General features: G+C 40.9%; 1 protein-coding gene across 1 annotated transcript in view; it reads right to left on the bottom strand.

The window, feature by feature from the left end:
- ADSS (adenylosuccinate synthase) overlaps window positions 1-20,522 on the bottom strand; it is a 53,519-nt gene extending 32,997 nt beyond the window's left edge. The window contains exons 1-4 of the mRNA XM_006871276.1: window positions 20,024-20,522; window positions 8,820-8,922; window positions 7,417-7,485; window positions 4,845-4,895 (exon numbers count right to left, since the gene is read on the bottom strand). Coding sequence (XP_006871338.1) covers window positions 4,845-4,895; window positions 7,417-7,485; window positions 8,820-8,922; window positions 20,024-20,206 — 406 coding nt within the window. The 5' untranslated portion in view covers window positions 20,207-20,522. The remainder of the gene's footprint in view (window positions 1-4,844; window positions 4,896-7,416; window positions 7,486-8,819; window positions 8,923-20,023) is intronic.
- Between the last annotated feature and the right edge of the window lie 3,660 nt (window positions 20,523-24,182).

Raw genomic sequence — 24,182 nt, 5'->3', positions numbered from 1 at the left:
GGCTGTAAATCTTTACGGGAGCAAAAAGCCTCATCTTTCTCCCATGGAACAGCTGGTAATTTCAAACTGCTGACCTTGCAGCTTATAGCCCGATTAGTAACAACTACGCTACTAGAGCTCCTTATATATATAAATAGTGTATAATAAATATAAACTATATTGCTTCCTATATTGTAACACTCTAGTGGTAAGATATCAAAGTTTTAAGATTAGTCAGTAACAATAACAACAAAATTACACTATTTCGGTGCCAATCTGAGAGAATGATTTTTAAAAATCATAACAACACTGTATAGGGTTACCAAGGAGCAGCTGGTGAGTTTAAACCACTGACATTGCGGTTCAAACCGATCTTTGAGTCCAGCTCATTATCCTACAATGCCACACCAGGACTCCCTTAACCATGTTGTTGTTGTTAGGTGCCATCAAGCAGGTGCCAACTCATAACGACCCTAGGCACAACAGAACAAAACCGCCTGATTCTGAGCCAACCTCACAATTATTGCCACACCTGAGCCCATTGATACTGTCACTTGGCCAATCCATCTCACTGGGGGTCTTCCTCTTTTTATCTGACCCTCCACCTTACCAAACATGATATCCTTCTCCAGCAACTGGTCCCTACTGACAATATGTCCAAAATATGAGAGACGAAGTTTGGTCATCCTGGTCTCCAAGGAGCACCCTTGGCTGCACCTCTTCCAACACAGATCTGTTGGTTCTTTTGACAGCCCATGGCAGTTACAATATTCTCCTCCAACACCATAACTCAAAAGCATCAATTCTTCTACGGTCTTCCTTATTCACGGTCCAGCTTTCGCATGCATATGAGGTTACTGAAAATACCATGGCTTAGGTCAGGTACACCTTAGTCCTCAAGCTGACATCTTTGCTCTTCAACACTTTAAAAAGGTCTTGTGCAGCAGATTTGCCTACTTCTATTCAATTCTATCACCTCAGAGATAGGATAATAACAGGAAGAAAACTTTACACTTTGATAGTTCACTTTTCAAATCTAGTTGCTCTATTGGAGAAGAAAGCCAAACTCACTGTCATTCAGTCAGGACTGAGGCATAACAACACCGTATATGGCTTCCTAGGCAAATCTTTACAGAAGCAGAAACAGGAGTAGCTGGTGAGTTTAAACTGCCTAACTTGAAGTTAGCTAGAGCTTATCTTCCAGCGCCACCCAGGTTCCTTACTGAAGGAGAAACCAGTCTATAAAAAGTCAAAATCATTTAGAATCCAGTATTCCAAGTGCATTGAGAGCTTCCTGGGAGAAGCTGAGCAGTGACAGGAAGGGAGCCTGACTGGTGAACAGCTCACCAGGCACAGCGTGACCATCTTGTAAGCAGCTTTGGCAACAGAGGGAGGTCTGGCTGAGCAGATTCACGCAGGTGACTATGAAGGTGTGATTCCTTCTTTCACCCCACACGCCTCTGGAAAAATAAAGGTGGGGCCAGCTGCCACCCTCATCCACCACTGATGCAGTCCCTGCTCTCCTGGAGTTCAGAACCATGTGGTTGTGAGTCATGTGAATGTGAGCATTTTCTTTTCTTCCTGTTATTTCCTGTCTTATTTTTCTTTTGTTTTCAATTTTTTCCACTTATTTTATCTCTAATCCTTCTCTTCTATAGCTCCATTTCCCAGTCCCTCTTTTGTCCTTACAGTTACAATATTCTTTTCCTGGTTGCTGTCTGTTTTAATTTATTTTTCCCTTTATTATCTTCCTTTTTCAATGCTGGTTCCATTGGTTTATTCTGTTTCATTTTTCTTGTGCTTGCATGTGGAAAGGGTTTTCTTATTCCCATCCAAAAGGAGACAGCAACCATGCCCATACAGCCCAGTTACAACCATTTCCTCTGCAGCTCCACCCACTGGGCAAGAGCCAATACAAGCTCCTATACCAGCTGATCAGTAACAGACAGCAGCAAACTCCAGCCAGAACTACTATAAACAGTTGCACAAATGGCAAACAAGAACAATGTACACACTTCCATTCTCTAACTACACCCACAAGACAGTTGGTGAGAGCCTAAAAACACATCAACATACAATCATCATTTAAAACAAATACAACCCCACAATGCCCCAGAGACAACAGACAATTTTAGCTCACACAAAGAAACGAGAGAGAATGGCTCAAACAAATGACCAAGATGCAGAGCCAGAAAATGCTTCTCAGGAAGAAACAGTAATAGAACTAACTGAAAAAGAAATCAGAATAATAATATTTAGGTACCTTCAAAGGACTGACAGAAAAATTGAGGAAAGCAAGGACACAGAAAGAATCTTTAGACGAATTCAGGAAAACACTGTAAGAACAAACAGGCAAGATAGATGCACGATTTCATACAGTACATGGAAAGGGCAAAGGAGTAGATTTGAAGCAATGGAAGCCTGAATTATACTAGTATTAGTAGTGATAAATTGCTCAATACTAGTATGCTAGAAGAACTGGGGGAAAAAAAATGAAAAAAGAGTTATGTGGGACACTATGAAGAGGAACAACTTATGGATGATTACAATTCCAGAACAGGAAGAGAAAATAAATTGTCAAAGAGATATAGGGAGAAAACTTGCCTAACATTATGAAAGAAGATAAGCATACAGGAAGCTGAAAGAAACCCAAACAGGTTAGATTCCAGAAGAAAATCACCAAGATATATCATAATCAAACTTTCCAAAATCAAAAACAAGAAGAGAATCCTGAGAGCAGCTCAAGAAAAATGAAAAGTTACCCACAATAGTGAACCAATAAGACTAAGCTCTGATTTCTCAGCAAAAACCATGCAGGCAAGAAGGTAATGGTATACAAAACTCTGAAAGGAAAAAATGCCAACCAAAAATCACATACCCAGCAAAGCTGTTAATCAAATATGACAGTGAAATTAGACATTTCCTTAACAACAGAAATTACACGAATTTGTAGCGACCAGACCAACTTTACTAAAAATGTTAAAACATGGTTTTTGGACTGAGAACCAACAACAGCAGACAACAACCTGAGTTTAAAATACATGACACCACCACCCAGAACTCAATTCAGATATGCTGTTGTTAACTGCTGTCGAGTCGATTCGACTCATAGTGACCCTCTATAGGGTTTCCAAGGAGCAGCTAGTGAGCTTGAATCACCAACCTTGCAGTTCTAGTGGCTTTGCAGTCTGGTGCATTAACCCACAGCACCACGCCAGGACTCCAATCCAGATATAGAAGTATTTAAAGTAAAATAAACTTTTAAAGGCTGAAAATAGGGTACCAGAGATATCAATTGTTTATAAAGTCAACTACAAATCAAAAAAAAAAGAAATAGTTTACAGAACTTACAAATAGCAAGGAAAGTCAAGTAGATTTCAAGATAAAACATACTGTTTTAAATAGGGGTAAATATTAATAAATAATAGAGTAACCTCCAAGAAAAGTAACACATCTGGCACATAAAAGAAAAAAAAAATTCAGTGAAAATAAAACCCACAAACAAATGAACTCAGTGCAGAACAAAGAGCCCAGGAGCACCACACACACACCAAAAAAACAAACAAAAAACCCACACAGCAAAATGACAACAATCAATTCATACCTATCAAGAATTACACTGAATATAAATGGATTTAATGCACCAATCAAAAGACAGAGATTAGAATGGATAAGAAAACAGGATCTTACAAAAGTCACATTAAAAAGATAGAGACAGCCTAAATGCCCATCAACTAATAAAGAGACTGGTACGTACACAGAATGCTGAAGAATAACAATGAATCTACAAATAACCTCACAACATAGATGAACCTGGAAGACATTATGCTGAGTGAAATAAGTCAATCACAAAGGGACAAATATTGTATCTGAACAATGCTGTAAAAAGTTAAGAAAGGTTTTCTTGATAAAAGTATCTATGACGGTTATTGTTGTTGTTATGTGCCATGGAGTCAGTTCCAACTCATAGCAACCCTGTATGGGGTTTCCGAGGTCGTAAATCTTTACGGGAGCAGAATGCCTCATCTTTCTCCCGTGGAACAGCTGGTAGTTTCGAACTGCTGACCTTAGGGTTCATAGCCCGATTCGTAACCACTACACTACCAGAGCTCCTTACCTAGAGCCCCCCTAAAAAACAGCAGCGAAAGAGGGCGGAGCACAGGGTAAGGCTGTCAGCACGCATCACCACAGGATCAACTTCGATAAATATCATCCAGGTTATTTTGGGAAGGGGGATATGAGAGAGACATTACCACTTGAAGAGGAAACAGAGTTTGACCAATTGTCAATCTTGATAAATTGTGGACCTGGTCAGTAAGCAGACAGGGTAAATGCTGCCAAAAATAAGACTGGAACTGCTCCCATTATTGATGTGGTGTAATGGGGCTATTTCTAAGTTCTAGGGACGGGAAAGCTCCCAAAACAACCTGTCATCGTGAAGGCCAAATTCTCCAGCAGGAAATCTGAGGAAAAGATTAAGGATGTTGGGTGGGGGGTAAACCCTGTGTCCAGGTGGCTTAAAGCTACATGAAGGTTAATTATATGTTAAGTGCTTTCCCCTTATGGTCTGAGTATAGGTTCTTTGGTGACAATTCTGAACCCTTACCTGTGCAGCTCATGCTGAGCATTGCCAGGATCAGGACCCCCATCTAACAGGTTCTAGGAGCATCAGGGCCTGTGTTTCCTTGCTGTCTCAGCTCAGAAACTGTATGGTAGGAATACACCAGCACTTTAGAGGCTTGCCCCACTGCCTAATGTTAACACTCTACGTTTATAAAATGGAAGTTATGCTTGCTGATAATATACTCTGTTAAAAATAGAGCAAAACAAAACAAAAAAAACAAATGCAATTATGTCCCCCTTACCAATATGAGCTCTGTCAGATATGATAAGCCTTTTTTCCCAGCCTTCTAGACCTGGAAAGAAAAGATATATTTAGCACATTTTGTATACTAATTTTTTAACCTTAATTTCTTTATCAATATAATGTCTAAAAGTTTTTCCACTGAAGGAACCACGTTAGTATCTTTTCTTCATCAGAGGAAACATCAGAAATTTTCTTATCTGTCACCCTAGATGCGCTGTCGGATAAGCACTAGACTTAGAACTCCAAGGTTGCCAGTTCAAACCCACCAGCCACTTTGTGGAGAAAGATAAGGCTCTCTCAGCTCCCGTACAGATTTATAGTCTTGGAGGAAACCCTACACAAGGTTGCTGTGAATTAGAAATGACTCTATGGCAATGAATTTTGAGTTATTCACACACCAAAAACCAAACCAAACTCACTGCCATTGAACTGATTTTGATAGCGACCAGATATATACACATAGGGTTTTCAGAGACTACAAACCTTTAAGGGAGCAGATAGTCTAATCTTTCTCCCACAGAGTAGCTGTTGGGTTTAAACTGATCTTGTTTTGTGGGTAGCAACCAAATGCTTAACCCACTCTGCCACCAGGGATCCTTGAGACTAGGACTCATAGTCAAAAACATAGAAAAGACAAAAAATATGGTAGCTAGACAGGATGTTACAAAGTTTGTGACACATTGTTAGGAACACTTAAGGGAACAGCTTGCTAATTTTATTTATTTTTTTAAACTTGAATAACTTTTAACAATAATAATAATAATTGTTAAACATTTATTTTAACAATAATTGTTGTTGTTAAACACAGTTTGAGTCAGTTCCAACAAATAATGACTCTGTATAGGGTTACCGAGGAGCAGGTGGTGTGTTTGAACTGCTGACCTTGTTATCTGCAGTCCAGTGCTAATCCTACAGCGTCACACCAGAAGTCCAATAATAGTAATATAACTGAGTAATTAAAACTTGAACTAAGCTACAAGTAAAGTATACTAATAATTTTCCTCAGTTGTGTTTTATACATATTTTCAAATTTACTTCATACCTTACAAGGTTGCTAAGTTGAATGTAAAGAAAACTTCAAAATTCCAAAAGCAGTCAGGAAAGGTAGGACTCCACCACTATTTTCTGAAAGGATATACTGCAAACACAGAGCATGTCCTTTATTTGGACATCCTCTGTTCCACGGCTAGCATGTAAAATCAAAAGAGCTCCAGATCCACTGAAAACAGGACTGACAGCTGCAAAATGGGCTTCAGTGGATTCCCTGACTTACCTAAGTCAAGTCTTTCTTGGTTTGGGAAGAAAAAGGATGCTAACTCACACACAAGCTACAAGATGAATTACCAATTTAATCTTAAGAGTTTAGCTACCTTATGATAAGGCTTTCGGTAATTTTTGTTGTTGTTGTTGTCAGGTGCCATCGAGTCGCTACCAACTTACAGCGACCCTATGCACAACACAACGAAACACTGCCCGATCCTGGGCCAACCTCACTATTGTTGTCACGCTTGAGTCCACTGATGCTGCCACTTTGCCAATCCATCTTGCTGGGGGTCTTCCTCTTTTTCTCTGACCCTCCACATTACCAAATATGATATCCTTCTCTAGCAACTGGTCCCTCCTGACCATATGTCTGAGGTATGAAAGACAAAGTTTGGCCAACCTGGCCTCTAAGGGGCACTCTGGTTGCACTTCTTCCAATACAGATCTGTTTGTTCTTTTGTCCGCCCATGGCTGTTTCAATATTCTCCTCCAACACCATAACTCAAAAGCATCAATTCTTCTACGGTCTTCCTTATTCACTCTACAGCTTTCGCATGCATATGAGGTTACTGAAAATACCATGGCCTGGGTCAGGTGCACAGTAGTCCTCAAGCTGACAGCTTTGCTCTTCAACACTTTAAAAAGGTCTTGTGCAGCAGATTTGCATAAAGCAATATGTTGTTTGATTTCTTCACTGCTTCTGTGAGTGTTGATAGTTGATCCAAGAAGAATGAAGTCTTTGACAACATCAATCTTTTCTCTGTTGATAAGAATGTTGTTTATTGGTCCAGTGGTGAGGATTTTTGTTTTGTTTACATTGTGATACAATCCATACCGAAGGCTAAGGTCCTTGATCTTCATCAGTAAATGTTTTAAGTTCTCTTCACTTTCAGCAAGCAAGGTTGTATCATCTGCATATCACAAATTGTTAATGAGTCTTCCTCCAATCCTGATGCCACGTTTCTCTTCATATGGAAAGCCAATAAAAGCTTGCAGATTAGCATTAGGTTAAAAATTGGTGCTTATATGAGCAGGGCTTCAAAAGGTTCATGAAAAAATTCCATTATCTTTCATTTTCTTTTTTCCACAAAATTTTGAAGCCTCTATCATACTGTCTTTTGTTTAATATACTGATTAAAAAGAGTAAGATTTAATAACCAACATTTAAAATGTTTGCCCTACAAAAACCTGCCAACTTTTTAAGAATTACTAAGACAAAAATGTTCATTTTGCCTGGCATGAGCTCCTAACAAAATTTTACCAAAAACTTACTGATTACCAGGCAAAGCAGATTCATCCTTCCATACCTTTTCCTTTTTGAACATTTTTCTCTGCTTCTTCAAACAATCCAGGTAGATGAATTACCACACCATTTCCTAAAAACCAAGCATAGACATCTATATTTGTAACATACATAATATTATAATGAAGGCATCTATTTGTTGTTGGGTGCCGTTGAGTACACTTCAACTCCTAACAACCCCAGGTGACAGATAAGAACTGCCCCAAAGGGTTTTCGAGGTTGGGTGTGGCACTTGTGGGCTAATGCAACGGCCTGCAATGTCTGCTTGAACTGCAAGGCCAGCAGTTCAAGCTCTCCAGCTGCTCCTTGGAAACCCTATACAGGGCGACTATGGCTTGGAACCAACTAAACGGCACTTAATAGGCACTTAATAACAACAACAATCTTCTTACAGGAGGAGATCAGCAGTTCTTTTCTCCTAAGGAGTGGCTAGATGGGTCCTAACCACCAACATTTCTGTTAGCAGCTGAGTGCTGAGCCATTATGCCACTAGGGCTCCTCACAATATAAACATACGTAATGATATCGTAATAGCGACACAAAAAATGCTTTATCTAGAATAGAGGAATAACATACTTCGATTAATGGGACATTCTGATTTATCAGGGAGCTAGTAAAGAAATTATTACAAGTTTTAAATTACAGTCTCACATGACTACTACATAATTATATATAAAATATAAAACTAACATTATACTTAATATAATTGCAAGTATCTTTGAAACAAGTTGTTTTTAAAGTTATATAGCTTTAGGCAAATGAAACCAGAGCACAGTAGACTCTAGATCAATTATCTTTCAAGTCGGAGAATCTCACCCAACTGTTGTTGTTAAGTGCCAACTCATCGCCAGTATATGGTTTCCAAGGATTTGAACAGCTGACCTCGCTTATCCAACAGCACCACACTGCTGTTGTTCTTCAATGCTATAGAGTCGGTTCTGACTCATCGCGACCTTAAATACAGTTTCTGAGGAGCAGCTAGTTAGTGATCATAAAATCAATGAGCATTTCTTAAAAGTCATAAAAAAATGAGAAAAGGCCAGATTGTACCACATGTAGTTAGGATCAGTCTGTGAAAAACAGGCCTACTGTATTTTTTATTGTGGTTCATAGTCAAAGTGGTTAAAACCTAACTGGACCACTTTCTTGAGACAACTAAGATTGCCAACAATCACAAATATGTAAATGTAAAGTAATTATTCCAAAAGTAGTACCATTGAAAGTTTTAAAAGAGTTAGCTATCCAAAGATATGCATATTTCAGAGGGTGCCACAGCCAAAATGTGTAAGGAATCAATGAACCATTTGGTAAATGAAAAATGAAATCAGTTTTAATAAGAAAAATGAGCACAAATATCAATTGAGAGAAAAAAATTCCCAAGTATTTCAATTAACATGATATACTTACCAATGAATGCAGTAATGTTGGGATTAATTATTCCACTGGGTAAAAGATGAAAATCATATTCTACAGAATCTACAACAACTGTATGGCCAGCGTTATTTCCTCCCTGAAACATAAGGGAAAATTGAGCTTCACAATAAATGGCAAATAATACATCTCCTTCCAAAGAGAACAATTTATTTCTGTAAAATGGCAATAACACTTAAGAAACCCAAGTATTTGTCAAGTTACTGATTCTGTAGGTTTCAGAATAGTTTGATTATCCTTCCTCCATTGCCAGTACAGCACATTTTGTTGCTATTAAGTGTTATTGAGTCTGTTCTGACCCATGTGGACCTCTTACAGGGTTTCCCAAGGAGCGACTGGTGGGTTTGAGCTACTGAGCTTGTGGTTAGCAATCCAATGCTTATTCTACAGCACCACACCAGCATACTTGATATGTGAATGAGAATCTCTGAAACACTTTGAAAATTGGAGAATTCAGGTTTTAGGAAAATAAGATATATTATCCCTTTTTAAAAAGAGACAGTGTGAAGAAAAAAAAAAAAAAAAGTACTAGTCTGTTACTCTTTTAGGCATTATATATAAGCTATATAGCAATCTACATGCATTACACAATAGTAACTATTTGTAACAGTTATCTATACAAAATATCTCTATGATAGAGATGAGTAATGTATACAATTACCCTAACCTGAGTGGAGTACTACTGTGGTGTTTTAGGGTAAGTACTGGACTGTTAACTGCAATTGGCAGTTCAAAACCAAGAAAACCTATATAGTGTCAATATGAATCGGAACTGACTGGATGGCACTTAACAACATATCTTACATATTTCTATCATTCTCATTGTCCTAATACTATGTTCAATCAATTTTTAAGACTGAAAGTTGAATCCTTAGATGGATTTAACCAAGGTATCCAAGTAACCACTCCCCAACTTAATACTGGTAATCATGAGACTCTAATATATCAATTTATAAACAAGCTTTGTGAGTTTAGTTAGTGACAGATCCCTGGAACCTACTCATCTCTGGCTAAAGTAACACACACTAAGACAGGAGGCTGACAGTCATAAACCCATGATGACACTTATACTTTATGAAGTTAGTACCTGAATAGTGAAAAAAAAAAAGTTCAATATGAAAAGTCAAAGCACAATGTTGTTGTTGTTGTTAAGTGCCATCGAGTCAATTCTGACCCATAGCAACGCTGTATAGGGTTTCCAAGGAGTAGCTGGTGAGCTTGAACCACTGACCTTGCAGTTCAAACAACTTTGCAGTCTGACGCATTAGCCCATAGTGCCACACTAGGACTCCACAATATATGCACTGTATTCCTATGTGTGTGAGTGTAAGATAATTTATTAAATTGGCCCCATAATGAGAGACACTTAATTCCAATTTTTTGCCATTACAATCTTCCAGTACATTTCCTACTACATGTAGTACAATCATTTAAACTTGTACTAAAAAATTAGATACCAAAATTTAAGTCTTCTTTAAAATAGCTCACAGATAACACAAAGACAATCCTTACTTGCTTTTTTAGTTTTTCTGCCTCCTTCATTATAAGTTATTATTTCTTTACTGTAAGTTGCATGACAGTATTATCCTTTTAAATCTCAAACTTTTGTGATTAGGGAAACTGCCTCCAAACATTCAAGAACTAATAACAGTAATAACCATGGTAGAGGGATGATGACTGGTATTTAATTTTAAGGTGGATGGTTGTGATAGATGATGTCATTGATGCAATTAAGTGCTGTGGAGTCGCTTTTGACTTATATTGACCCCACGTAGGATTCCCAAGGCTTTAAATCTTTTGCAGGAGCAGAATGCCTCATCCTTTTCCCATGAGAGGCTGATGGGCTAGAACCACCAATCTTATGGTTCACAGTCCAGTGCTCATCCTACAGAGCCACTGCATTCCCTCATGAAGGATATAGTGGTTTAATTTCTCAATGAGTTTTTTTCTAAGTTTCCAGGTGGAAAAGTTCAGTTCGAAGTCTTGAAAAGCAGTTAGCAGTCCAGTTTTTATCCTACAGCACCACACCCGGACTACTAAGAATTGCTAATGGTTTAATTAGATAAGTTCTCTTAGTAATACACTTGTCTTAGTCATGTTAGGGTATCTTTGAGATAAAGGATATTTTTTGTACCATGTTGTTATTTAACAATAACAGTGCTGTCAAGTTGGTTCTGATTCACAGCTACCCCATCTAGGGTTTCTGAGGAACAGCTGGTGGGTTTGAACCACCAACCTTGTGGATCAACGTGACTCTGCAGTCCAGTGCATTATCTTGCAGTGCCAGGTCAGGGTTATTATCAAACTTTTAACAAAACTCAGTGAACATCTTCCCAAATTATTAAAATTTTGCAATAAATTTTTAGATGGATCAACTGTTTCAGGAAAGGTTGGGAGGACTTCAAAGATGAGCCAAGAGAGGTCCAATGCCAACCTTATTGAATGAAACCATTGGCTGAAGTACAGAAACTGGTAGAAGACCCTATGATGTGATAGCTACTGCAGTTTGGATTTCACATGGTTTGACATTCTCAATTTTAAGCTAATAGATAGGGCTCAGTATGCTTTCAGCTTGATAGGTGACAAAAGCATCGCAAGATCATATAGTTCAAAGAGCTGTTCTTTCCATCAGTCTTTTAAGCAAGAATGAATTGTAAGCAGAGACGAGTCTTGGATTTATGAATACAATCCAGAGAGCAAGATCCAATCAAAATAAGGACTTCTAAGGGGAATCTGCTGGGTCAGCTAAAATCCAAAGGAGAGAGGTCGGCTCAGGTTTGGGGGACTTTTTTTTTTTGGTATCCCAAAGGGGCAATGCAATCTTGGTAGACTTTCTCAAGGCCACAAATGATTACAGGGGCTTATTAAGAGGAACTTTTAAGAAAATTAAAAGATGTGCTGACGAGAAAGAAACAGGATAGCTGTGCTTTTGCTTGTATCATGACAATGCACCTGCTCGTTCTTCAGAGGTAGCAAGGGCCGCCCTACTAGAATTTTGATAGAAAGTCTCACCCTACCCTACCCTCTACCCTAAAGCCCTGATTTTACCTCTTCGGACTTTCTGTTCCCCAAAATCAAAGTACATGGAAAGTGAACATAATTTGAGTCTGTCAAGGATGCTAAAACTGCCATTTTGATGTGGTTTAAATTAATGGAAGCACTGCCTTCAGAAGTATACAGACATAGATAGGATATGATGGTGGTGGTTATGTGCTGCGGAATCAGGTCTGACTCACAAAAACCCTGTATAGCGTTTCTAAGGAATTAAATCTTTACAGGAGCAGAAAGCCTCATCTTTCTCCTGCAGAACAGCTGGTAGTTCCCAACTGCTGATCTTGAGATTAGTACCCAACTCATAACCACTACCCCACCAGAGCTCCTTAGATGGGGGTATGTTGAGAAATAATAGCTTCCCAGTTTGATATTTTTGTTCAATAAAGGTTTCTATACTTTTGTAGTAATATTTTGATTTATCTTGTATTTCATAAAATGTGGCAGGTCAAAGCTTCAAATTTAAAATGTATATTTGAATGGTGACCTAAAATATTTATTAACTACGTGGAATACGCAAAATTCACCAAAGAAGCTCAAGCAATTGTCCTCAAACACAGCTAATCCAAGTACAAGGAGAGACGATATATATAAGTAGATAGCAAAACAAAGAGGTCTCAAATATGAAGAGCATTGCTGCTAGTCACCACCTTACCCTCCCTCCTACAGCCCCCAAGGAATTACAAGAACAGGTCCTCTTTTCATTTATTGTGTGTTGGTTTCTGTATTTGTGATGGAGCTGCTTCTTTCAAGGACAGTACCATATATTATGCTCCAGGATGAAAAGCAACAAAGATTTATTTGTTTAACCATGTTTAATGATTTTCCTTACTAACATTGGGGAGGCCAGATATGCTATATAAATGATTGGGGAAATATACACGTTTGTATGCATGTATGCATATGTGTTGGAGGAAGACTCATTAACAACCTGCAAGATGCAGATGATATAACTTTGCTTGCTGAAAGCCAAGAGGACTTAAAATGCTTACTGATGAAGATCAAAGACCACAGCCTTCAGTATGGGTTGCACCTCAATGTAAAGAAAACAAAAATCCTTACCACTGGACTACTACTACTAAACAACATCCATGAAAATGGAGAGAAGGTTGAAGTTGCCAAAGACTTCATTTTGCTTATATCAACCATCAACACTCATGGAAACAACAGCTAAAAAATCAAATGATGTATTGCATTAGGAAAATATGCTGCATAAGATCTTTTTAAAGTGTTGAAAATAAGTCAGTTTGAGGACTAAGGTGCACCAGAATCAGGGTATGTTCAATAACCTCATATGCATTTGAAAGTTGGGCAGTGAATAAGGAAGACAGTAGAACAATTAATTCATTTGAGTAAAGATGTTGCAGAATTATTAAAAGTACCATGGCCTGCCAAAAGAGCAAACCAATCTGTGTTAGAAGAAGTACAGGCAGATTGCTCAATAAAAGCCAGGATGGTCAGACTTCATCTCTTATATTTTGGACATATTATCAGGAGGGACCAGTCCCTGGAGAAGGATATCATGTGTGGTAAAGTGGAGGGTCAGCGTAAAAGAGAAGATCCCCAATGAGATGGACTGGCACAGCAGCAGCCAACAATAGGCTCAAGCAGAGCAATGACTGTGAGGCTGGCAGAAGGACCGGGCAGTGTTTCGTTCTGTTGTGCATAGGGTTGCTATGAATGGGTACCAAGTCAAGGGCATCTAATGACAAATACATATATATATACACATTGTTGTTTTTAAGTGTTGTCCAGTACCTTCTGACTCATAACGACTCTGTATAGGGTTTCTGAGGAGTGGCTGGTAAGCTTGAACCACTGACATTGCAGTTCAAACCAATCTTGCAGTCCAACACATTAACCTGCAGCACCACACCAGGGCTCTCTATATACATATTGTTGTGGTTAGGTGCCATCGAGTCAATTCTGACTCACAGCAACCCTGTATAGGGTTTCTGAGGAACATTTGGTTCCAACTCATAGTAACAGAGTTTTCCAGGAGCAGCTGGTGAGTTTGAACCACCAACCTTGCAGTTAACAGTCCACAGATTACATCACCATACTAGGATTCTACTTTTAACACTTTACCCAACATGATATCCTTCTCCAGTTACTGATCCCTTTTGATAATATGTCCAAAGTATGAGAGAAGTCTGGCCATCCTGGCTTCCAAGGAGCATTCTGGCTGTACTTCTTCCAACACAGATTTGTTTGTTCTTTTGGCAGGCCATGCTACTTTTAATATTCTCCTCCAACACCATAACTCAAATGCATCAATTTGTTCTATGGTCTTCCTTATTCATTATCTAACTTTCACATGCAGAGGGGGTTATTAAAAATACCATGGCTTGAGTCAGACGCACCTTAGTCCTCAAGCTGACATCTTTTCTTTTCAACATGTTAAAGAGGTCTAATGCAGATTTTCCCTAATGCAATGCATCATTTGACTTCTTGACTGCTGCTTCCATGAGTGTTTGATGGTTGATCTGAGCAAAATGAAGTCTTTGACAACGTCAATCTTCTCTCCATTTATATGGATGTCATTTATTAGTTCAGTGGTGAGGAGTTCCGTTTTCTTTATATTGAGGTGCAACCCATACAGAAGTATTTTAAGTCCTTTTGACTTTCAGCAAGCAAGTTTGTACCATCTGCATATCGCAGGTTGTTAATGAGTCTTCTTCCAATTCTGATGCCACATTTTTTTTTCTTCATATAATCCTGCTTCCCGTATTATGTGCTCAGCATAAAGATTGAATAAATATGGTGAAAGAATACAACTCTGGCGTTTCTAATTTTAAACTACTTGGTGTTCCCCTGTTCTGTTCACACAACCACCTGTTGTTCTATGTGTACAGGTTCCTCAGAAGCACAATTAAGTGTTCTGGAATACTCATTCTCTGCAATGTTGTACATAACTTGTCATGATCCACACAATTGAAAGCCTTTGCAGGGTCAAAAAAAGTACAGGTAACCATCGTTCTGGTATTCTCTTTCAGCCAAGATCCATTTGACATTAGCAATGATATCCGTCATTCCATGTCCTCTTGAATCTAGCTTGGACCTCTGGAAATTCTGTGGTTGCAGCCATTTTTGAATTATCTTTAGCAAAATTTTACTTGCATGCAATACCAGTAATATTGTCTGATGATGTCCACATTCCATTGGATCACCTCTCTTTGGAATGGGTGCAAATATGGATGTCTTCTAGTCAGTTGGCCAGATAGCTGTCTTCCAATTGTCTTTGACATACATGAGTGAGTGCCTCCAGTGCCGCATCAGTTTGTTGAAAGATTTCAATTTGTATCCCATTAATTCCTATTGCCTTGTTCTTTGCCAATGCCTTCAATGCACCTCGTACTTCTTTCTTCAACATCATTGACTCTTGATCATATGCTACCTCTTAAAAGTGGTTGAGCATCATCAACCATTTCTTTTTGGTACAGTAACTGTGTATTTTTTCCATTGTCTTTTGATGCTTTCTGCATCTCTTATTGTATGTTCTAGATAAAACCCAATGCTGTAGCATAGATTCTGCCTCATAGTGACCTAAAAGAGCAGGACAGAACTGTCCCAGATGTTACAAAGGCTGTAAATCTTTACAGAAGCAGAATGTCACATTTTTCCTGTGAAAAAAACCTGGTGGGTTCAAACCTCCTACTATTTAATTAACAACCACTTTAACTATTGGACCATCAAATCTCTTCACATGTTCTATATAAATGTTGTTATTAAGTGCTGTCAAGTCGATTCCGACGCATAGTGACCTTGTATAGGGTTTCCTAGGAGCAGTTGGTGAGCTATTGAATGAAACAGTTATGGAATAACAATAAATGTTTTTATATCAATTATGCCAATATGGAAAATATTCTTTAATTATTCTCAGGTATCTTATAATTCAGTGTTATTTAACCATTTTTAATTTTGAAATATACTAAAAAAAAAAAAAATCCTACTTAAGTCCTAATCTCCCCTGCTCCCCTCCCCCATCCCCTTGCAGGGAAGTTGTAGAGGTTTACAGTGTATTGTTTTTAAGTGTCATTAAGTCGGTTCTGACTCACAGTAACCTTGTACAGGGTTTCCAAGAAGTGGCTGGTGGTTTTGAACAGTGTATTAAACATCTTGAAAGCAATTTCTAAACAAGCACAACTCATAACAAACAATTCTTCATGACTTATTTTTCCCTATGAAACGAAACCCAGGTCAAGTCAACTTCTGTATGTTCAGCTCTTCTCTCTTACTTTACAAATCATAGTAATCATTCATCTGGCAATTGTGATTGATGCAGAGAAGGAAACTTAATCCATTTGAGCCAATCAGATACTCCTTTAGGAATTGGCTTTTGAACAGAAAAGGCAGCAGGAGTGAGATGCTGTTATCTTATGGTGAATCCTAAAGAGAAAGGCTGCTGAGCTCCTGGGAGTGGCCTGGATTTCAGGCTACCCTGAGGTTTGGCAGTCCCAGTCTTCTTTCAAACATACTCCCACTTTGCTTTTTCTATTGCTTGGAAGGAATGCAAATGATTCATAAAACAAACTCATTGCACATAGCATGGATACATCTTGCTCTTTGAGTTTTATGAGCATAAAAACAATCAACTGCTAAATTTTACTATCAGTTATATTGTGAAGGACAATACTCTAAAACATGGTGCCACAGGACACAAGGCTATCATAGTATTTTGTTAGTTTTCTATTGTTCTCAGTTGTTTCATATATACTTATTTCTTCCTAATTTGATTTTAATATTAAGGAGTTAGGAAGACAAGTGTTTTGAGTTTTCCTTCCATGGCTCCTCAGAAGCAGTCTGTCAAGTTCAAATCTAGAAGAAATTTTGACATGTGTTTCTGATTAAGAAGCGCCAATGGTCCAGGTGAGGAAAAAACAAATCAGTACAACAGCAACAAAAAAAACCAACAACAAAAAAAAATCCCCCCCCACAACAAACATTCATAATTCCACTATTAACCCAAACTGAAGCATCTGTCAATTCACAACTAATTTGGAAGGGAAGAAACGGCATTCATTAGTCTGTAATGATTCCGATGCTTAACTCAACGTGCTCTTGCTGGGATCAGAGGAAGGCAGTATTAAAAGGTACCTTGCCACTGTGACAAACTGAAAACAGTGGCATGTCTTTTCTGGCAGGCACAAAGATCCAAGTGTCCAGAGTTACCAATGTTCTATACTCATGCTCCAGAGGTAGTTTTCAGGCCACTTAGTTAGGTCTCCTCAGTAATAAAGAGCCTTGGTGGTGGAGTGGATTCCAAGTTGTGCTGTGAACAGCAAGATCAGTAGTTGGAGTCCACCCAGGCACTCTACAGGAGAAGAATGAAACTTTCTGCTCACAAAAAAACTTATAGCAACTCAATAGCACACAACCAACACCTCAGTAAAAGTCTGTGGGACTTCCCTCTGCCCTTTCTGCTCTGAAGACTTGATTATAGAGTTCAAAATGAATATCAAATCAAGAAGTCAGAACCATGACTATGGATTACAGCAGAGTAGCAATACTTCAGACCCAGGCCCCTGAACTACACCAGCAACCAAAAGCTAGTATTTTCTTGTCTCAGAGTCTTCAAGTTTCCTGAATCTCCCTTTCTAGATGAAATATTCCACTATTAACCCAAACTGAAACACCTGTCAATTCACAGCAATAATGAATTCATAAACAAGGAGGGCTGTTCTTTTATAAAAAACCTTCATGTAATTGCAATTAGCATGATTCCAAAGTAGAGCAGGTTAAATTACTGCCCGTAAATTGATCAAATTGTATGCAGCAGTAACCAGATACACAATAGAAGAACAGAAAACATATACAGGGCATCAGAATTTCTTTTCAGTAAAGACATCCAAGTGCCCTGCTTAGTTATCTTATAAGGTAAAGTGGATATTCTTAAGTCTTTATGGTTAACTTTAACCATAAAGTCCTGGTGTGGTGAGTAGGATTAAGCACTGAACCTCAAGGAAACCAAATCCTCTGGCTCAGAATCCTGAAGGTGTGGGTGTGTCTAGTCTGAAAGCCCGGAGTACCCTCCTGACATCTTCCAGTTCTAGGCCACTGGAGCTCTGGTGGTGTAGTGGCTACCAATCAGGCTGCGAATTGCAAGGTCAGCAGTTCGAAACTACCATCTATTCCGCAGGAGAAAGAGGAGGCTTTCTGCTCCCATAAAGATTTACAGCCTCAGAAACCCTGTACAGGGTCGCTGTGGGTCGGAACCGACTCCACCACACACAGCCAACCAGCCAGATCCTCTGTAAGCAGATGTAGGTCCCCATCACCTGTTCGAGTGTCCTCCTTCATTACCTGACCTGGACGGGGTGTGTGTGGGAACAAGGCTTGTGGCCTGCCAGGTAACTCACAGCCGCTCCTTGGAAACCCTCTACAGGGTTATGTTGTGTTGGCGACACACAACAACAATGGTTAGCTTTGTGTGCTATGTTTAAGCAAACTGACCAAGCTATTCCCAGAGACTACGGTCCTGAGCCTCCAGGCCAAGCAACTTCAAAGTATTTGGTAATGTCAAAGTTTTTACAAGTTTGCCCCTATATATACATGTTCCACTGTTGTTAAACACCATCTTCTTCTTTTGTCTCAACATAATAAAAAGAAACAAAATACTTCCACCACCCATCTGGCAGTGCATGTTGCTGTGATGCCAAGCAGGTTTCTGTGCCACTTTCGGACTAGGAAGTCTGAGGATCTACTGCTAGAAAAGCAATCAATAAAAACCCTACGGTTCGCAAGGGTCTGATGCCATTGTACGTAGGGTCACCATGAGTTTGAGGCTAACAGCTACCACAGAGCTAACAAGAATCCTCCTCCGATATCTCAGGGAGAATTAATTGCTCATGTCTTTCTCTCCCCTTCCCAAGCATGTATGAAAAGGAAGGCACACACACACACACACACAGTAATTCCCTCTGGTTTCAAACATTTTATTACTTGCACTTTAATGTTATATAAATTTACCCTCACTTTGAAACAACTGAATCAACCCCTACTCAAACAAATTCATTTCAGTGACCTTAACCTGCTGTGTAAGCAATTTTTAAGTCAATAAAATTGCGCTGCCATAGAGTCACTTGTGACAGTGACCTTCTAGATCACAGTAGAGCTGCTCATCATTCTCCCTTGAAGCTGGTGAGTTTGTACCACCAACTTTTTGGTAACGGGCTCTTAGAACTTTTACAAAGACCTAAACTGCAAGGTCAGGTCGGTGGTTCAAGCTCACCAGTCACTACTTGGAAACCCTATGCAGGGTCGCTATTGTTGGGAACCGACTGGACAGCACTTAACAACAACATCCTCTATGCTGCTTTCAAAGGAAAGGATACTAAGGAAGAAAGCGTACACAGAAAACCACGTGTCTACCAGTAGGAAGTACATTCCCCACTTCCCGAAAGTTCACTTTCCATGATTACCTTAATAATGTGTTATTTCTAAATATCAAATCTTATATCCATGTATTTACTGGCCTCAGGGTAACGCTTTCTTCCTCTGTGGTCAACAAAGAAATATCTCTCCTTAATATTAATTTAGGGAGGTAACCAGTGAAAAACAATCAAAACCGAGGCCCTTAAACAGTCCAAAGCCAGAGTCAGAGGTGGGTTCTGGACTGGAGAAGATTTCTGCGTGCCCCGGGCCTGCAGGTGAGGGAATAGTGAATCTGGATTTCCGTTTATGGGAACAATCCAATCCCGCTTGGTCGTCCAGGTTGGATGGATGGGAGATAGGTGGACTCCGCGCCCGCGTCAACACCTAGAATCGAAGGCCTCGGGCGGTAGCGCCTCAAACTCGGACTAGATACCACTCCCATGCCGTCACCGTTCCTGGGGCGGAACGCCGGTCCCCAAACTAAACACTGCAACTCCCCAGGCATCGCGCATCCAAGGCATCTAAGCCTCTCCATGGGACCCCATTTTTTTCCAGTCACCTCATCCCATCAGCCCAAGACCCTAGGTCGGGGGTCCCTGACCTCCCGCCATGTCTTCATGTCGCCGCCGCTAGCATCGAGAAGACAACCTCAAGGTGACACCTTACTTTGGCCAGTAGATTCGGGTTCTGAGCACTGGAAGTCAGGCAGCCCGAGTTCCTGGGCCCTGCTTTCCGTCACAGCCCCGGTGCCTCACCTGGCAGCGGCAAACGATGTCGGCGTCCTGCGACAGCAGATCCACCACCTTCCCTTTGCCTTCGTCGCCCCACTGCGCGCCAAGCACCACCGTCACCCGGTTCCCTCCCGGCCGCGCTCTGTGGCGACCACAATCGCCGTTGGGCATGGAAGATGCCGCCGTGTTGGTCTCGGAGAACGCCATGGCTCCAGCGACGCGAGGAGGGAACGAAGGAAACCGCAAAGAGAGAGCAAATTGAACTGCTCTGCGGCCGCAAGCCACATGCGGAGGAAGAAGGATCTAGAGGCCGGCCCCGTCCCCGCCCCCGCCTCCTCTCGGGCTGCCACCCGCCAGCCAAGCCCCGCCCCGCTTTCCAACCCAGTGGATTTAATAGGGGGCCATGGCTGCCCCGCGCAAGCCAGCCTCAGCAGCACCTCCCGGAGAAAGAGGCCCTGGTGGCGGCAACTGCCGCCACCCGGGACCCGAGGCCACGCCCCTTCCGCGGTCTGTCGCGCCACTCTAGTGAGAACCGAGTGAGCGGAAGAGATCAGGGGCGGGGCTTCGAGCGCTCCTTTTACCCTCCCTAACGCCCCGCCCACCGACTCTTCCGTCTTTCTATGGAGGCGTGGGTGCGTGCTGGAGTATCGGACTACTACTCCCGGCATGCAACGTTTTGGGCTGAAGGAAGTATTCTGGTATCAATGGTGTTTGCGGCACTAAGGCTTCCATCTCTGATAGCGTTTATTTTAAATTTTTTAGAAAATTATTTTTATTAAAGAATGAGATGGCGTTTACAAAACACAAAGGGTTAACTTAAAAATGCAAATAAGATGGAATTGAAAAGTATAAATTTAGAAGTGGAAGTGAGAGCAGAGATGGAGACAGGGATCAAAAGAATAAACTTGAGTAGGGAAATAAGGTAAAGGAAAATATAGAGATCAGCTGGAGTTCTAACCCTTCTCATTTTACACATTAACAGAAACTACGGAGAGGTGAATTACTGATGTGGTACTATGAGATAAAGTACTGGACCTCAAAGTCGGTATGGACCACAAAGTCGGAGGTTCAAAATCACTAGCTGCACCTTGGAAACGCTATACAGGGTCGCTACGAGTCAGAACCGACTCGACGGGACTTGACAACAACAACAATAACATATGTTAGATACTGTAAAGCATTTATCTCTTTTAATCCTCACAACCAAATGTATTAGGTGGTTCAATATTTCCTTACTTTACAGGATTCTGGGGGTTTAAAGGGTAAGATAACTTGCTCTAGTGAGGCCACAATTGGTACCTAGACGGGCAGTCCAAAAGCCCATGTCCTTCCTGTATATATCCTCTTAGTGTTTTGTTGCAGTTAGGTTCTATAGTATACTTACTTTGATCAAATGCTTTTTCAACTACGATTCAAATTAACTATGACATCTAATTCTGATAAAAGTTGCTTAAGGAAAACAAATAGGAATAGAATCTTGTATACACTGTCACATTTGTTCTTTAATAATACAATTAAGCATTGGGCCACTAGCAGAAAAATTGGTGGTTCAATCTCACCAGTCACTGCTCAGGAGAAAGATGAAGCTGCCTGCTCTCATAAACATTTGCCGTCTTGGAAATCCTATATATGGTTCCTATGAGTCAGAATCAATTTAGTGACAATGTGTTGTTTTTTACACTACATTTTAAAGGATTCCTGGTACTGTAGTGGGCTAGTAACCAAAAGGCTGGTGGTTTAAACCTACCAGCTGCTCAACAGGAGATAGATGTAACAGTCAGCTTCTGTAAAGATTTACAGACTTGGAAACCCTATGGGACAGTTCTACTCTGTCCTGTAGGATTTCACTATGAGTCGGAATTGACTTGATGGCATGTTCTTCATATAGTGTAGCTTCTCAGATTATTTGCTCAGCATATAGATTAAGTATGGTGAAAAGATATAACCTTGACATACACCTTTCCTGATTTTAAACCATTCAAATAATCTGAACTATAAGGAGCTCTGGTAGCATAATGGTTATGAAACAGGCTACAAACCTTAAGGTCAGCAGTTCGAAACTACCAGCCGCTCCGCAGGAGAAAGATAAGGTTTTCTGCTCCCGTAAAGATTTATAGCCTCGGAAACCCTGTACAGGGTCGCTATGGGTCGGAACTGACTCAATGGCACTTAACAACAACAACATATGAAGAACATGGCATCAGGATTGGAGGAAGACTCACTAACAACTTGGGATTTGAAGATGGACACAACTTTATTTGCTGGAAGCAAAGAGGACTTGAAGCATTTACTGATGACAAAGAATATAGCCTTCAGCATGGATTATAACTTAATGTAAAGGAAAAAAATCAACACAACTCGACCAATAAATAGCATCACGATAATGGAGAAAAGATTGAAGTTGTCAAGGATTTCATTTTACTTGGATCCACAATCAACACTCATGGAAGCAGCTGTAAAATACCTCTTCAAAGTGTTAAAGAGCAAAGACGGCACTTTGAGGACTAAGGTACACCTGTCCTGAGTCATGGTATTTTTTGTCACCTCAGCTGCAGGCAAAAGCTGAACAATGAATAAGGAAGACCAGAGAGAATGGATGCATCTGAATTATGGTGTTGGTGAAGAATATTGAAAGTTCCATAAACTGCCAGAAGAACAAACAAATCTGTTTAAAAAGAAGTAAGGTTGGATTCTTAGAAGCAAGAATGGTGAGACTTCATTGCATACTTTGGACATGGAATCAGAAGGGAGTAGTCGCTGGAGAAGGACATCATGCTTGGTAAAGAAGTTGTTGTTGTTAAGTGCCATAGTGACCCTGTGTAGGGTTTCCAAGGAGCGGCTGATGAGCTTGAACCGCCGACCTTGCGGTTCAAACCAACTTTGCAGTCCACTGGCCGCCACACCCAGGATCCTGGTAAAGTACTAGTTGTTACTAAGTGCTGTGGTTCCAACTCATAGCAACCCTGTATAGGTTTTCTGGGGAGGAGCTGGTAGATTTGAACATCCGACCTTTTGGTTAACAGTCCAGTGCTTATCCTACAGCGCCACAACAGAACTCCAGGGTCAACAAAAAAGAGCATGACCCTCAAAGATAGATAGTGGCTGCAATAATGGGCTCAAACGTAGCAATTGTTGAGGATGGTGTAGAACTGGGCGGTGTTTCATAATGTACATCGGATCACTGTGAGAAGGAACCAACTCCACCGCACTCAACAACAGCAGCAAAGCTAGTTTACACCCTCGAATTCCAATAACTCTCCGGTTAGGGAGCGGCACGAGCTTGCACGCGCGCACACACTTTCTTTTGCTGGAGAACCAGCGCAGGCGCTTCCCGGGAGTTTGGCAGCAAAGCGCCAGCACTTCCCGCCCCGCAGCGCCGCTCTGGGCGCGCGAGACCGGGCTAGGGTGCGGTCCAGGCAGTTGAGGGAGGCTGACCCGGCGCCATGTCGGCCTGGGGCATGGCGCTGCTGCTTTGGTGGCTGAGCTGCTGCGGCTCCGCACTCTGGAGGTAGAGAGGCGCCTGACGCTGCGAGCGAACGGCCGGGTTCGACCTTGGGGAGGGTCAGAGTGGCAAATATCAGTGGAGACGTCTCACAGGCTGCCGGGAGCACCCGCCCCAGCAGACCACCGTAGCATACCCCAGTCGGATCGCTCACCTTTCCAGAGATTTCGATGGATGAGGGCCAAGAGTGGGGGTGTTGGTTAGGAGTCCTGGCGTGGAGCTGTAGGTTTAGCACTGGACCGCTTGCCACCAGATTGACGGTTTAAACACACCAGCCGCTCCTGGGAAACCCTAAGTCGCTGTGAGTGGGAACTGACTCAATGGCACTTAACAACAAAGTTCCCGCATACAGGTTTTAGCATACTCACCTCGCCTCTGTTGTTAAGTGCTGTCAAGTCAGTTTGGACTCATCGTGACCCTGAATAAGTTTTCCGAGGAGTAACTCGTGGGTTTGAACTACCGACTTTGCATTTAGCAGTCCAGTGCTTAGTCTACAGCGTCACACCAGGTCTCCAGTTAAATCCCTGTTGTTCCTACTTAGAGGGACCCTGTATGAGTTTCCAAAGAGCAGGTAGTGGATTTGGCCACCGACCTTGGGGTTCAAAGCGACCTTGTGGCCCAGTGTATTATCCCTACAGCGCCACACCAGGACTCTTAGTTAAGTCTCTATTGTTGTAACCC

Source organism: Chrysochloris asiatica, unplaced genomic scaffold (genome assembly GCF_000296735.1).
Source record: "Chrysochloris asiatica unplaced genomic scaffold, ChrAsi1.0 scaffold00165, whole genome shotgun sequence".
Classification (NCBI taxonomy): domain Eukaryota; kingdom Metazoa; phylum Chordata; class Mammalia; order Afrosoricida; family Chrysochloridae; genus Chrysochloris; species Chrysochloris asiatica.
The sequence above is the reverse complement of the archived record's forward strand: the minus strand, read 5'-3'. Positions and strand labels throughout refer to the sequence as shown.